General features: G+C 41.2%; 1 protein-coding gene across 1 annotated transcript in view; it reads left to right on the forward strand.

The window, feature by feature from the left end:
* The window catches only part of TULP4 (TUB like protein 4), a 177,078-nt gene that overhangs the window by 141,624 nt on the left and 20,340 nt on the right, over positions 1-15,114 (forward strand). Inside the window, exons 9-11 of the mRNA XM_061989039.1 lie at positions 11,039-11,263; positions 13,483-13,717; positions 14,201-14,345. Of these exons, the coding sequence (XP_061845023.1) occupies positions 11,039-11,263; positions 13,483-13,717; positions 14,201-14,345 (605 nt within the window). The remainder of the gene's footprint in view (positions 1-11,038; positions 11,264-13,482; positions 13,718-14,200; positions 14,346-15,114) is intronic.

Here is a 15,114-nt window from a genome sequence, read left to right on the forward strand (position 1 = left end):
TCTGAGTCAAAGGGCCACTGTGCTATGCAATGTGTAAATACATAATGAGAGCCAGTCTGCTTCTCAAAATCATATAGCCACGAATGGATAAGATAGAAAAAGGAAATTCTCTTGTTTTATGGATAAATGTCTGAGGAGAAAAAAACTAGCTAACTTGTTTGATGTTGTGGCAGAGCCCAGAGCTGGACAAAAATGTTCCAAGTCCACTATCGTAACTACAAGGTTATTCTCCCTTTGTTATTGCTGTAATTTTCCAATGTATGATCAGTTGATCTGATTGCAATATTTTACTTTTTATGGCATCAAACAGAGGAAGATGATTCAGAAAGTCTTGTTTCTGTTCCCACCTTCTGTACAGACTTTCACTGTAACCCTGGTCGTGTTAGTTGACAAGTAAATATCAACACATGATCTGTGTCCTGCTTAGGAGTACAATATACATCTCACAGGTCTTTCCTGATATTTCAGAACCCACTTGAATGTGTCCCTACAGTTTATTTCATTTTCTGTAGAATGGGGTGACTGCATTTGATTTCTGACTATTATAAGTGAAAATTAATGTGTAATAGCTTTGAAATCTAAAAGTTAAGAAAAATGCTATAGGCCTATTTACCTAATTATAGATAATGATGTTACCATTTGTTATCATTTTTTTTTCAGTACCTTGCTGGGATGGATACAAAAGGATGACATAGTAAACCAGCTGCCAAGCTTTTATGTTTGCTTAAATCTAGCATTAACCTGTGCTTATTAACGTTAGTGTTCTAGTTTAGATAGAATTCTTTAGTTTTATAATGTATAAAATAATGATCTCTAAAGCCAACCTAAATACATCCAGTGACATCTAATGCTGATTTAGGTACCTAAAGGACTTACCCATAAGCACAGCTTTATTGCCTTAAATATAGTCCTTTCAGCAAAGTAGCACAGCCCTTTCTTCTCTGGATCGATTCTGGAGAAAACATATTTATACCAGTGTTGCTTATTCCCAGACCAGGTAAAAAGCAAACCTCCTTCTGCTACTTCAGTACCAGAATACCATATGTCCACGGTAGCTGTTGAACCAGTCTAACACTGGAGTCAAGCTGTGAAATCAAGTTGTGGTTTGAGCATTGGAACTGATGGCATCAGGTTGTTCTAAGGTGTGCATGTATGAAGGCTCTTCTCTTACTGTTTTGTTCCCAGTAATCTCAAATTTTCCTTCTAAATGAAGGAATACATTCAAGTCCTTTAATTCTCCCTATACCCCTTCCACTTCTTTCAGCTCTTCTTTCTCTACTTGATCACCTAGGAGAAGGCACATATTGTGGCTCATGTGAGGACTAATTATTCTGCCATTATGTGAGTAGGGCAACTGACAGGTTGTACAGAACAGGTAACTACGCCAAGTTCATACTGCAATATTTCTCATAGTGAAGATGCTAACAGTGAGCCTCTCTGCTCTTTATAGCCATTAATTTTCACTGAAGTTACAGCATGTTAATCTCTCAGAGATTTCTTCCCCCATTGTCAACTTCAGATGAAAAGCCAACAACGTCAAAAGGTGTAAGCCAAGTTGGAAATGAAGCATGGGAGAGTTGGGGGTTGCAACCAACACTAATAGGCACAATCAAGGAGCCTGATTTCCTTGGAAAACCAGGATAAAAATGCCATTCAAACTGATATGTTTATTAAAAACCTATGTGCATACACCTGCCTAAAGTCAAAGCCATTCCTATTCTCTTACTAGTCCATGTTTGTTCTCCTTATTTAGTGCATTTAAATTCATTTTTACTCAGTTGCAGCAGGAAGTGAAGGGTCTTTCAGAAGAACACCGGTATCCTCTCTTGTGGACTTTATGCTTGTATGTATTTGAATGCTGGTCTGGCAGTATTCATAGAATCAGAGAATGGTTGGGATTGGAAGGAACCTCTAGAGATCATCTAGTTTTACCCCTCTGCTCACATCTAGTCCTGCCCCCCTGCTCAAGCAGGCTCAATCAGGTCACATAGGAACACATCCAGGCAGATTTTGAAAATCTCCAGAGAAGGAGACTGCACACCCTCCCTGGGCAGCCTGTGCCAGGGCTCCCTCACCCTCACAGGAAAGAAGTTTTTTCTCATGTTCAAGTGGAACTTCTGGTGTTCCAGCTTGTGCCCATTACCCCTTGTCCTGTCACTGGGCACTACTGAAAAAAGACTCGCCCCCTATTTGTAAGTGTTAATGAGATCCCCCTTCAGTCTCCTCTAGGCTAAACAGGCCCGGGTACTGAGCCTTTCCTTATAAAAAAAGATGTTTCCGTCCCCTGATCATCTTGGTAGCCCTGTGTTGGACTCTCTCCAGAAGTTCCCTGTCTCTTTGGAGCTGGGGACACAGGACTCCAGATGAGGCTTCATCAGGGTAGAGTAGAGGAGGAGAACCTCCCACAAACTGCTGGCCACACTCTTGATGCATCCCAGGATGCCATTGGCCTTCTTGGCCACGAGGGCACATTGCTGGCTCATGGTTAGTTTATCAACCAGCACTCCCAGGTCTCTCTCTGCAGAGCTGCTCATCAGCAGGTCAATCCCCAGCCTGTACTGGTGCATGGGGTGGTGTATGGGGTTGTTCCTTCCCAGCTGCAGGACTCTGCACTTGTCCTTGTTGAACCTCATGAGTTTCCTCTGTGCCCAACTCTCAAGCTGGTCGAGGTCCCGCTGAATGGCAGCACAGCCTGTGGTGAATCAGCCAGTCCTCCCAGCTTGGTAGGTAAGCTAGGACATTGCCAAGTGTTTGGTTTAGTGACAGAACCAGATAAAAACTGCTGTTGCAAAGAAATTGCTTGTAACTTTTGATACTCTCTGCCTCTGATCCAAAGATCTATGTGCAAAGATGACAGAGTGAGTCAGTGGTCCCAGTAATTTGTCTGATGACAAATTTGTAAGTGTAAATAAATTCATTTTCTGTATCATGATAGTCAGCCTTGTAATGGAATTTGAGAACATTCATCACTGGTCATTGAAGAAAAGAATTGAAGAGATGGAAAGAAATTCCTCATCTTCGACTCTTCTGCTAGAACTCTTTCTTCTAGAGCAAGTAAATATGTAACTGGAAAAGCACATTCACTCTCACTGAGCATTGTTCCAAATATGAAGGTCCAAAAAAAGTAAAGCAGCAATGAACATAGAAAATAGTGGATTACAGGTGCAAAACTGATTTTCCATGTGGTTCTCTGCCACAATTCTTTCATAGTGCAGATGTCTGCAAATTTCATCAGTAAAAAATACTGAATTGTTTCAGATTTAGCTATTTGTCCTGAATATCCATAGGATATTCAGGAAACGAAAGATTTTATTGTTTGTAACAAACCCAAGTCTCAAACAGATGTGGGATTTATATGCAGCTTGATTGGAATGTTACCTAACATAAAGTTACTGCAAACCCCAAGGTAGAATAGATTTGAGTACTGTGGGATACTCAACTTTATGATGACTGTTGTAATGGATCCCTTCAAGTTGTTTTGTATGCCACCCTCTCTTCCAGCTTTAGTATAGTTTTGGCATTCACTGTCTCATTTGATTAACTCTCTTAAACCCTTACCTTCAGTGTAGGATTTTATCGTTCACAAACCTAGTTTGCTGACTACAGTTGGTATAGAAATCACACTTGTCTGGAAGTAAACAAACGCAGTAGCCTTGCATGAAAATTAACATTCTTAAACAGAGTGGTAGAGTCAGCATAGTGTAACAGTCTCTCTTGTTCCTGGCTCTGGGTCTTCAGCTTGCCACGCTGACATGCTGCAAGGATACATTTACAGGATATGGTGGAAAGAACTGAAAAAGCATCTGTAAGTGTTATGCAAATATTGAACTTCTACTACACAGAATCAAACTGTTTTTTAACTTGGAAAGAATGATGAAAAAAAATCAGAAGGGACTTCAGGAAATCATAACAGACTCTTATCTTACTGGAAGCGATTGTGTGAAAACTGAGTCCTTACTGTGGCTCCAAAGAGTCAAAACTGGTTATTTATTTTATACAAAGAGTAAATCTTAAAGTTTGTTGATCAATTGACGACTGTAAGAAAAAGTATGTCATTCATTTCTGTAAAACTTAGCTCTTAATACACTTGCCCTTGTGTACACAAGCACCAACCTGACGTACCAAAAATGTGCCCAGTTCATTTAGCTATCACTTTTTTCATAGTCCTGCTTTTTCAACTTAAAAATGTGATTACAACAGCAGGCTGAGCTGCTGATCATAATTTGTTTTATTGGAGGAATGTTAATTTCCTACATTATTTGTTAAATCCTCACGGCCTTTCCCTGACATCAAGTAGGGATGAGAATAATCAGCTCATTCAAGACTGTTTTACAGTTGAGTTCAAGTTGTTTACTGGAAATGCTGCAATCAGTTCTGTCACTTCAGAATTTCTCATCTGAAAAGACAGGCTTTTGTTATATCAACTAACAGTACATGCCATGGCTTCTGAGTGGATTCAGCTGCTTTTGTATCTTGCCATTTGAACTTGAAAGAGAGTAGTCTTCTACGGGATCACTTCAAAATTACTTAATGACTTTAGCAAACCTGTGAAACTTTTCTGCCTCATGGTTTGTAGTTGTGGCTTATACTTTGGTTCCTCCTTCACTTTTTATAATTTTCTTTTTCACGTCCCACAGAGGACCAGGGGAAAAAGAATGTGGATTGAGAAACCCTGATGCTGATCTCATCTATACACCTATAATCCTATAGTAAATTTACATTAGCTTATGATTTTATACCACTGTGTAACTGGTGTAAGAACAGATTAAACCTCAAATGGAATGAAGAAGGAGGATAAGAGTGAACTGAGCCCTGCATTGTTCCAGAATCTGTTGTATAGGCAACAAGATTATGTGTAGAAAAGCTATAATTGCATTTTTATCAGTGTAATATTTTCAAACCCTAATTCAAAGCAGTGTACCAAAGGCTAAGTCTTTATGAGAGAGGTTTCCAGGAGCCTTTGAGAAGATGATGCACTGGCTCCAAACCTGCTGCTGTCAGCAGCAGCCTTCACAACATTTGTTAGGCTACTTCTCTGCTGGAAATGTCCTGGCATCTGAATGGATAGATTTATGATGCTGTGATCCTGTAAAAACCTGGTAGCTATGTAAAAGCTATTTTACTAAAGCCAGAGGAGGAGGTTGCAATTTTATGTTAAGTTCAGGTCAAAAGACTTTGAGAGAAGAGGCTGCCATTTACATTACTCAGTTGAGCTGACCTTACTTCCTTTATTTCACATAAAGTGTCCAGGTTTGTTGCTTCTGAGTTAACATTGTTTTTCATTTATATCCTCTAAAATTGATACCATTTTGTTGTTATCAGATGACAACAAAGCTTCAAGAAGAGTTTATTTTCTTACACACAGCAATAAGAGCAACAATTTAGAACTAGGTGGTGAAACATTCTTCGTCATATCAAGAAAGACCTTGATATTTTCCATGTAGACCATAAGATCATCTCTGACTGCTGCAGAAATGGGTCATCATCAGAAGTGGAAAATGGAGACTTGTCTAAGTAAAGATTCATTCTGCTAAAATGGAATCTCATTGTTGTATGGAAATCTTAAACATAAATAAATTACCATAGAAACAGAAAGGATATAAGAAACATCTGCAAGTTTCCTACAGGAAAAATCACATTAGACCACAGAAGTGTCCTTTCTGACCACACAGTCTTTATTGCTTTTATCACCATCAATTCTTACTAGTTAATACTAGTCACACTGTAAATATGGGGAACAGAAGAATGAAGAAGCTACACGATTTTCTATCAGCCATCCATGAATGCTCTAACAGTATAGAGAGGTCTACACACAATTCACAAGAGCTGAGTGAGTACTGCTTTGTTGCACCTTCCAGCTTCTCTCTGAGAAAAGCAGAGGGGAAAAATGTGTGTCTCCAGGTCAGCAGCCTGAAGTGAGAGCAAACAGGCAACGTTCGTCACAGTTTTACTTACACATACCATTCACTAGATACTGTTCTGCAGCTGGGTTCTCTCTCCTGAGAAAAATGCTGCTTGTTGCTGGGCTTTCTGCCCTGGAATACCGTTTTTATGTCATTACCAGTGGGAGTCCCAGTGCCAGCAGACAAGGGATTAGTGCAAGCAGCAGGCAAGCCTCATAGCTCAGGATTTCTGAGCTCAAGGCAGGCAGCAAGAATCAACTTAACTGGTGTTATCATTGACTGAACTGTGTAGGTATAGAAAGATGAAAGGTGTATAAATTGTGTTCTCTTCTGTAAGAGAGACAGATGAGTGATTTATAAGATGCAACCACAGAGCTTGAGCAAGAATATCCATTCCCTTATGCTTTTCTAAGGGGAGTTAACATCCTTGCTGGGGATACAGATTTGAGTAGATGTAGCTGACTTCCAAGTGCACTTGGGGAAAGAAATGGCAGAAGAGCATGTTGTTGGCCACTTTTTGAGATATGTTTTCAGTCAACATTTCTCTTGATAAACATCTACTGGTTTTTTTTTGTTCTTTAGCCAATTATTTCAAATAAATAATTGTCATGAAACTGAATTCTATTTATGTGAGGAAGTCCAAGAGGTTTTCCTGGATTTTTAATTTCCCACATGTTTTCATTTAAACCCTGGAATTCATTCAGGTATTTAGAGTTTGTGCTGATATTTTTCAAAACCTGATGGGATTTCTAGATGCATTGTGAGATTAGAAATTAACATTAGATGTTACATTGGTAGCTGCATTTCCTTGTTCCTAGCAGAAAAAAAAACAACCATAAAATTCATCTCTGCTGCAGTCTGCTGCTTCATTTTCTAACAGGTGCAACATGGGTATCAATAACTTTTTCCTTCCTGTTTCACTAAAACAATGCAAATAAGTGGATGCTTTATGACAAACAATCCTTTCATGTTGGGCATTGGAGTTCAACTATTTGTCTCATCATAGCTTGGAAGGAAAACTGTAGCCCGCTCATAACTGACTTGCTGCAATTCATTCATATCCCTTGTCCTTCAAGAGAAAGAGTGGGAAGCATAGTTATTGAAAAATATTATTGGAGCAATACATTTAAAGGTCAGGTCAGATCTGGCATTTGGGTGATCTTTTGTTTCTCCAAGCCTGTAATAACAGGCTAATTTTTCCTGAACCTCATCTTAAAAACTTTAAACACTGGCACAGGCTGTCCAGGGAGGTGATGGAGTTACCAGCCTTGGAGATATTTAAAAGATGGATAGATGAGGTGCTGAGGGACACGGTTAAGTAGTGGGCTTGGCAGTGTGAGGTGAGTGGTTGAACTTAATGGTCTTAGAGATCTTTCCAACCGAAGTGATTCAATGATTCTATGATTAAATCCTAGCTCTTCACTGTAAATGAAGTGTTGCTGGATATCAACATAGAACCATAGAATGGTAGGGGTTGGAAGGGACCTTTAGAGATCATCTAGTCCAACCCCCCTGCAGAAGCAGGGTCACCTAGATCAGGTCACATAGGAACATGTCCAGGTGGGTCTTGAAAACCTCCATGGAAGGAGACTCCACAACCCCTCTGGGCAGCCTGTGCCAGGGCTCCCTCACCTGAACAGTAAAATAGTTTTTTCTTATGTTTAAATGGAACTTTTTGTGTATTGACAGCTTGTGGAGAACACCAAGCCAGAGGTGACTCTGCCTAGAGGAGTCTGTGATTCTCTGGGGAGGTAACATTGGAGCTCTGCCAGAGGCCACCTATGTTGGCAGAGTTTGTGAGGACTTGCCAGCCTTGGGAAGGACACATACCAGAGAAGTTTGTTAGGGACTGTATACTATGGGAGTGAGCCCACTTGGGAGCAGATGAAGAATGTGAGGAGTCCTCCTCTGAAGCAGAAGAAGCAGCAGCAGAGACTATCTGTGATAGACTGACTGAATCCCCCATTCCCTGTTCCCCTGCCCCACTGGCAGGGAAAGAGAGAGATATCGGGAGCAGAGAGCTGAGCCTGGGAAAAGGTGAGGGGTGGGGGAAGAAGATCCTCATGTGCTGGTTGTATTTTTCTCATCATCCTGCTCTGATTCTGCATTCTGTCTGTTCTGTTTCTGGTGGTGGATTAAACTGATCTTGTTTTCCTCCCTAAGGCAAGTAGTTGAGTCTGTTTTGCCCAGAACCATAGTTGGTGTGCAAGCCCTCCCTGCCCTTGACTCAACCCACAAGACTCTTGGTTACCTTTTCTCCTCCCATCTCACTGGGGCCTCTGCCATCCTATCAAAGGGACTGGGGGATGGAGGGGGATGGACGAGCAGCTGCCTGGTGCTTTATTGCGGGCTGGCCTTGGACCATGACATGCGGGAATGACTGTTCCATAGCAAAGGAAGGGAAGATGTGTCTGGTTAGTAAGCAAAGGCAAACCAGTATTGTACAGGTGCTCTTTGCTGAGATTGAAAAGATTAAGATTATAACATGTGAAGCGTGGGGAGACACTAAATGTTGGAGTAGAAATGTTGTGATTTACAAACAGTGCACCACTAGTAGGTATTGTATGTGTGTATTTAAACATGCACCTACTCACATATTGTTTACGTAAAAAATATAAACAGAATTTAAGGGAATCAGACACTTAGAAGTTTAGAAGATGTCTGAACTGTGGTGAAATCGTGCAGTGAGGCAATATCTTTTGACCTCTGACTTTCTGCTGTTCCCCAGCTCCATAGTGCTGTGTTGCCAGAGGTCCCACCCAGCATTTCAGGGCTTCTGATAAACTTGTTCCTTGGGAATATGTTTAAGATTGCAAAGGTTCTTGCACTGGTGCTGTATGCATTGCAATGGTAACCTAAGGAGGGATGATTTCATTTGACTGTAATTGGATGAACAGAGGCCTATCTGGGTGGGATATATTGGGTTATAACAGCTGTGATACGAGACTTCATGGTAGGGCTGTCTGGGTGTGCTGTGTTGGATTATGATAGCAGGGATATCAAGCAGTTGTGTGCTAAGTGACATACTTGTTTCTTCCTTCACCAGATTTATAGGTAAGCTTTACTTGATGCAAGGTGAACAGAAGGATGTGGTTTGTATCCCACAGTAATGCTCAGACAGATAGTTCTGCCCATGCTGGGTTTTAGCCCTTGGGGAAATCAGGGTCACTTCTACTGGTGCCTTTGTCAGGCTGTTGTGTAGTAGATGTGACAGGTACCTAACTTGTATCAGTGCCTTTTCAATTGCATTTATTTTGCAAGCAGCTTGAACTGTCTCATTACTGCCAGACAGGATGAGGGCTGAGCCACGCTCTCAAATCATAAAAATACCTATCAGTAAGGGATACTTTCTGTGATCTTTCATCAGATTTACGGCTCTGTCTCACTGATTATGGTTCTGACAAGCCATATAATAATTATTGATGTACACAAAGGATTTATCAGCTCTTTTTAAGTTCTCTACTACAAAATGCTTTTAGCAATTACTGTGAAAATCACAAAGTTCACGTGTTGCTGCTTTCTATTTGCAAATCAGTCAGCCTGAAGGTTTGTGCCTCTGAGGAAGTATATTGCCTAGATATAATGACAATGAAGGTTCTTCATGCCTCCCACTTAAAAAACAGTATTTTCCTTTACATTTAAATCTAGGGCAAGATGACATAGGAGGGAAGATCTTTTCCCTGAAAAAGTTGTTTGGCCCAGCCCTTTATCTTGCAGCGCTCTGCAGCTGCATTTTGCTTCATATCATTCACATAAAAACATCTTGTCCCAGTTTCTCACCTTTAAGCATCTTGAATTTTTAACTGAAGGGAAAGCTTTTTGCCCAGACTAGATTAGTGACTTCTGGGTTGATCTAACCCAACTATCTGCATTATGTTGCATTTCTGGAGAGGACTGGATAAAAGTTAGAACTTGTGGTGCCTTGACTCTTATCTTCTGTGTAGTTTATTCTTGTTTGGTGCATCTTGTGAAGAACAAAGATATTCTAAAGTGACCTCAACCTTTCAGTAAATACATTTCATAATCTAGGGGAAAAAACACATTTGTTTAAACTTTTGAATGCCATGGATTGTGAAAAGAAGGGAGCCCTTCCCAGGAAGGAGTAAAACTTTTGTAGTTCACTGATTACAGCCTGCTGCACAATATTATTTGAGGAGTGAGTTTCTGCTTTTGCTCTGTGTTGCTTATTTGTATAGAGATAGCAGCTACAGGGTTGAAATTCCAAACAGTATGTGTACATAGGCAAATACAGATGCTTTGTAACACAGAAGGCAAGAGATGACCTGTGGATGAAACTAACAATGAAAGGCAATAGTGATAAGACTGTTAGAGGTTGCAACAGAGTAGTGTTTTAACATGAAAATGATGAGGGTTAGGAAGAGAGTTTAGAGGGCTCCTTGCAAGCACAACTCATTATTCTCACATGAACTCGTAATATTCATGCAGCAGGGAATAATGTCCAAAGCAATGTTTGTTTATTGTTATTCTGTACTGTATTCTGACACTCTAGTACCAGTCACTCCTCACTCACTCTGGTTTTACTGTCACAAATTTAGACATTTCTGAGTGTAGACAAGCAGAAGACAAAAGGCCATTCTCTGTTTTGTTCCTAGTGCTCTTTCACAATTCAGTTCCTCTGAGAATAGTTCGAAAGAGACACAGCACAGCAGAAGACTCAGTGCAAGACGACTGAGTTTTGACCACTAGTTTGCTAAGTGTCTCTGGGCATATCATTTACTTTTCAGTTGTAAAATATGAGCCATTGCCAGTGGATGAGGATTGATTAGATGACAGAAAAAAATATCTAGATAGAGCATCAAAAAGATCCTTCTTTTTAACACTGTGGGACTTTAAAGTCACTTATCCTATCTAAGTAATGAATTTGATAGATAATTTCTTCTGTGAAGAGCCTAAGCCTTGTGAGTAAAAAGCACTGTATGAACATCAGCTGCTGTTCTCAATAAAGTCAGATGTTCACATTCTTCTCCCTTTTTGTGAGCAATAGCATGCACTTTTAAGTTTCTGAGAGACTTAGGGTAACATGATCAGTGCTGAATTCGTGTGATCACTTGCAGCACATCTGCCTTGGGGAAAGTACAGGCTGTGTTAAAGATGTATCCTTTGCCTCTCTGCAGCGTCCCATCATCTCCATCTGTTGGGGTCACAGGGACTCCCGCCTGCTGATGGCTTCCGGACCTGCATTATACGTTGTCAGAGTCGAGCACAGGGTCTCCAGCCTGCAGCTGCTGTGTCAGCAGACTATTGCTAGCTGTCTGCGGGATGACAAGGACATCAGCAAGCTGACCCTGCCTCCTCGGCTGTGCTCGTACCTCACCACTGCCTTTATACCAACAATCAAGGTAAAAGGAAAGAAATGTGTCTATGTGTGAGTGGAAGAGGAAAGGGTTGCTTGATTTCCCTTCCATAGTGCTCCTAAGTAACAGTGGATAAATTGTAAGATATTATCATTTTCATAACTGCAATTTTAAAAGCTCGATTAAGGGTCATTCCTGTCCTCCTCAAGAGCCCACTGATCTGTTTGGTGCCTGTTAAAATCTGAAAAGAAGGCTCACACATGCTGATGTGCATTATTCTATGGGGACGGCTTTTTCAAGGACATCCCAAGGGTAAAGCATGCTGGTGACTCATAAAGACTTCTGAAGAAGCTCGTGCTGATGATAACACTGTGTCACTATTATAGGGGAGATTCACAGTGGTAAAACTGTTTCCCCCTTTTTACTTAAGTCCTTATATTGCCAGGAGTGTTATACTTTAGACCTGTGGCTGCCCAATTATTTCTACTGACAGTGAGTTCTGCTAACCTTACTACTCCAACAGGGCCATGGAAAAATGAACCAGATATTATGCTGTTTCCTGTACCACTGTCAGAGCCATCTGCTCAACCCTATTGTTTCATGGTTTTGCCCTCAGTCACATCTCAGGATTTCCCAGCTTCTTAGCAGAGCCAACAAACTAGAGTGTTAACTCCTAAGTGCCCTGTGTTCAAACACCTGTTTTTTGTATGTGTTACAGCAATCTTTTGAGTCAGTTTCAGGACCTTGTTAGAACAACACAGAGCTGAAGTAACTAATATGACACCAGCAGAGGTGGTTCTGTTTCAATTAGAACAAATTATGCCAATGAAATAATGATTCAGGATAGTTCCATTTGAGTACTGCTAACCAGGGTAATTTGTGTGACTGTGAAACATTTCATTTGCCAGAGAAGAATAAATGCCTTGCTGTAACCATAACTCCCCAGCCTCTGAGAATGCAGAGCATTTCACAGACCAGTGATTCTCATTTCTTTCTAGCATGCCTACTTCTCCCCAGGATGCTTTCCACGTTGTCCCAGAGCCGCTCCTGTAGTTCTCTAGAGCATCAGTGACAGTTGCTTGGCTGTTAGGGATGGGATGGGATGGGATGGGATGGGATGGGATGGGATGAGGGTAGCAGTTGGCTGTAGCAAAGCTGGTAGCTATGATGGGGATCAGAGAGGCAGAGGCAATACAGAGGCACATAGTTGCTAACAGCCCTTCTGTCACCCCCTAGAGGGAATACAGTTGTGGGGCTGCATAGCTGAGAGGCTGAAGTAGGGTTCTCAAAGTGGTTCCTGACGTTTCACGGATGTTTCTGGAACCTACTTGGAACTGCTTTATACTTTATTCTGGTTCCCCCCAAGCCACATACTCCCACCTACATCATCACTCGTGCCTCTAGTGCCTGGCAAGGCACTCTCTGCCATGCACACATTCCTCTTCCCCCACCAGCTTGAGAGCTGCACTGTAGATCAGTCCTCAGCCCATATCCATCTTGCCAGGTCAAGGAGTCTCCCTTTTTCCCCCTACTTTTTCTTTCTTTCTTGTACATCCATTTTGGAAGAAACTGTGTTGACTTAGTTTAATATTTGTTGCATACATGCTACAGTGTTCCAGGCAAAAGTGGTCCAACTGCCTTAGTACCGAGCTTTTCATGGATTAATACAGTGTTCTGGCAAGCAGGGCAAAGTAAACCACCCTGAGCTGTGTGCTTATTTTTCTCCACATTGCACATGAATAGCGCCCTCATCAAAGATGGTGCTTGGAAGTGACAGAAGTACAAGCTTTTTCCAGAGCTGACAGCATTATAGTGTAGTGGCATAGCATGCATCAATACTAACCAGGAATAGGAACCTGAGTGGCCAAGTTAACTTGGAGGACCAACAAGAAATGAGATACTCTGAGACTTAGACTTGACAACATTACCCAAGTTAAAAGAGAAGTTTGTGATAGAGAGGCAGGTTTGTTGTCCACTCCAGTGCTGTAACCACAGGCCCAACCTTCCTTTTTGATGTAACTAGCTTTAGTTTTCTGTATGCAGCTGCTTTTGACCTAACTAGATAACACACAGCCACTCTCTCTTGCATGTGGGTCCTGCATAACTCATGCAGTAACCTGGACTAATCTCAACCTGCCAAGTTAGGCTTGGGGTCAAATTCAGCTTGTTGTGTTGGGATTAAGTAACCACAAGAAAAAAAACCCAAACCAAACAAAACGATAACCTATAGGAAACTTTCTCTTTCCTTCCTTCATTTAATGAAGCCTCCTATCCCAGACCCAAACAATATGAGAGATTTTGTCAGCTACCCAACAGCTGGTAATGAACGGCTCCACTGCACGATGAAGCGGACAGAAGATGACCCAGAGGTCGGTGGTCCATGTTATACTCTGTACCTGGAATACCTTGGAGGACTGGTGCCTATCCTGAAAGGACGTCGTATCAGCAAGTTGAGGCCAGAGTTTGTCATCATGGACCCTAAAACAGATGGAAAAGCAGGTAGAACAGAATTGTTGCTCTGTATAAAAAATTCTTTAGAAGTGCTTCAGATATTAAATTCTCAAGAGTTAAAGAAAAATCTGTGTGTGAAACATGGAAGGTGACATCTGATATTTTTTTTCTGATGCTATAAAAGTCTTCAGCGTAACCCAGGCTCAAGCCTCTGAAGTTAAGCCAGGCTGTCTTCTGTTTCACAAAAGGGAACTTAATGTATTTTGAATAGTGAGGAATAGATTGTAATTAGCAGAAAATATTCTTGCAGTTGATCAAATGCTATTCACCTCTGAATCACGTTCACTTGAGTTTGAGCTGTTGGCAATTTGGAGTTTATACTAGGCAGGGTGGAGAACGGTTCATTTTCTCTGCATAGTTTTATCTCAATTGTAGCCTGTGGATTGGATTTATGCTTCTGGTGACTGATAGTGGTAATTGATACCAGTTTACTGAAGCAGCACTTACATTTTCTGGGGCCTGTCTTGATAGATGAAATCTATGGAAACAGCTTGATATCCACTGTGATTGACAGCTGCAACTGCTCCGACTCCAGCGATATCGAATTGAGTGATGACTGGGCAGCAAAGAAGTCTCCCAAAATCAGTCGAGCTAGCAAATCACCCAAACTCCCCAGGTAATACTTCCTTAGATATTTCTTTTTCCTCAGTTTTTCTTCTTTTTTTGTTTTTTTAAACACTGTCTTAACACCTCATAAAATTAAAAGCAAACTCCTGGGCAGATAGGAGTCTTCTGGAGGAGTGGAGTCCTCTACAGTGTGCAGTTCTGGAGCAATCTCTATTCATGTTGAGGTGGACTGTAGAGAAGGTTCTAGGGTAAAGAGTAATGGAAAACAATAGGACACTGCTTTTCCCCAACCAGTCTCAAAGAAAGATCTTACAAGTTCTCCCACTACTGCCTTTGTTGCATAGGATGTATGCCACCATAGGATATATTTTGTCCCCTAGACAATCTGTGTTTTTACCTCCTCTGTGCTTAGGGCCTTTTTTTTCCTCAGGAGTATTTTCAAACTGATTAAATAAGTGGCATAAATCCTGAAATAAGTGGCCCTGCTGCTGTGGTGACCTTGCAAGGAAGCCTCCACAAACAGATGCTCCCAAACACTGGGTTGATGATCTTCTGTAACCACAGGCAAAATAAGCTTATTATTTGTCTGATTGCTTTCCTGCCAACTCTTCATTATATTCATTATGTACGTAGACAGAACCTTCCACCTGCACAGTCTCGCTGATGTCTGTGACGCTTGTCATAGGCACTAACATTTATCTGCCAGCTTCATGTTGTGGGATTGAGGCCCTGATGCCTTCTAGCTGCAGCTGACAGTTTTCTAAAGACCTTTTGTCTAGTATAAGGTGAAGCAAATGCATCAGTTTATATGTGAACAT

The sequence above is a fragment of the Colius striatus genome, chromosome 2 (assembly GCF_028858725.1).
Source record: "Colius striatus isolate bColStr4 chromosome 2, bColStr4.1.hap1, whole genome shotgun sequence".
In the NCBI taxonomy this organism is placed as follows: domain Eukaryota; kingdom Metazoa; phylum Chordata; class Aves; order Coliiformes; family Coliidae; genus Colius; species Colius striatus.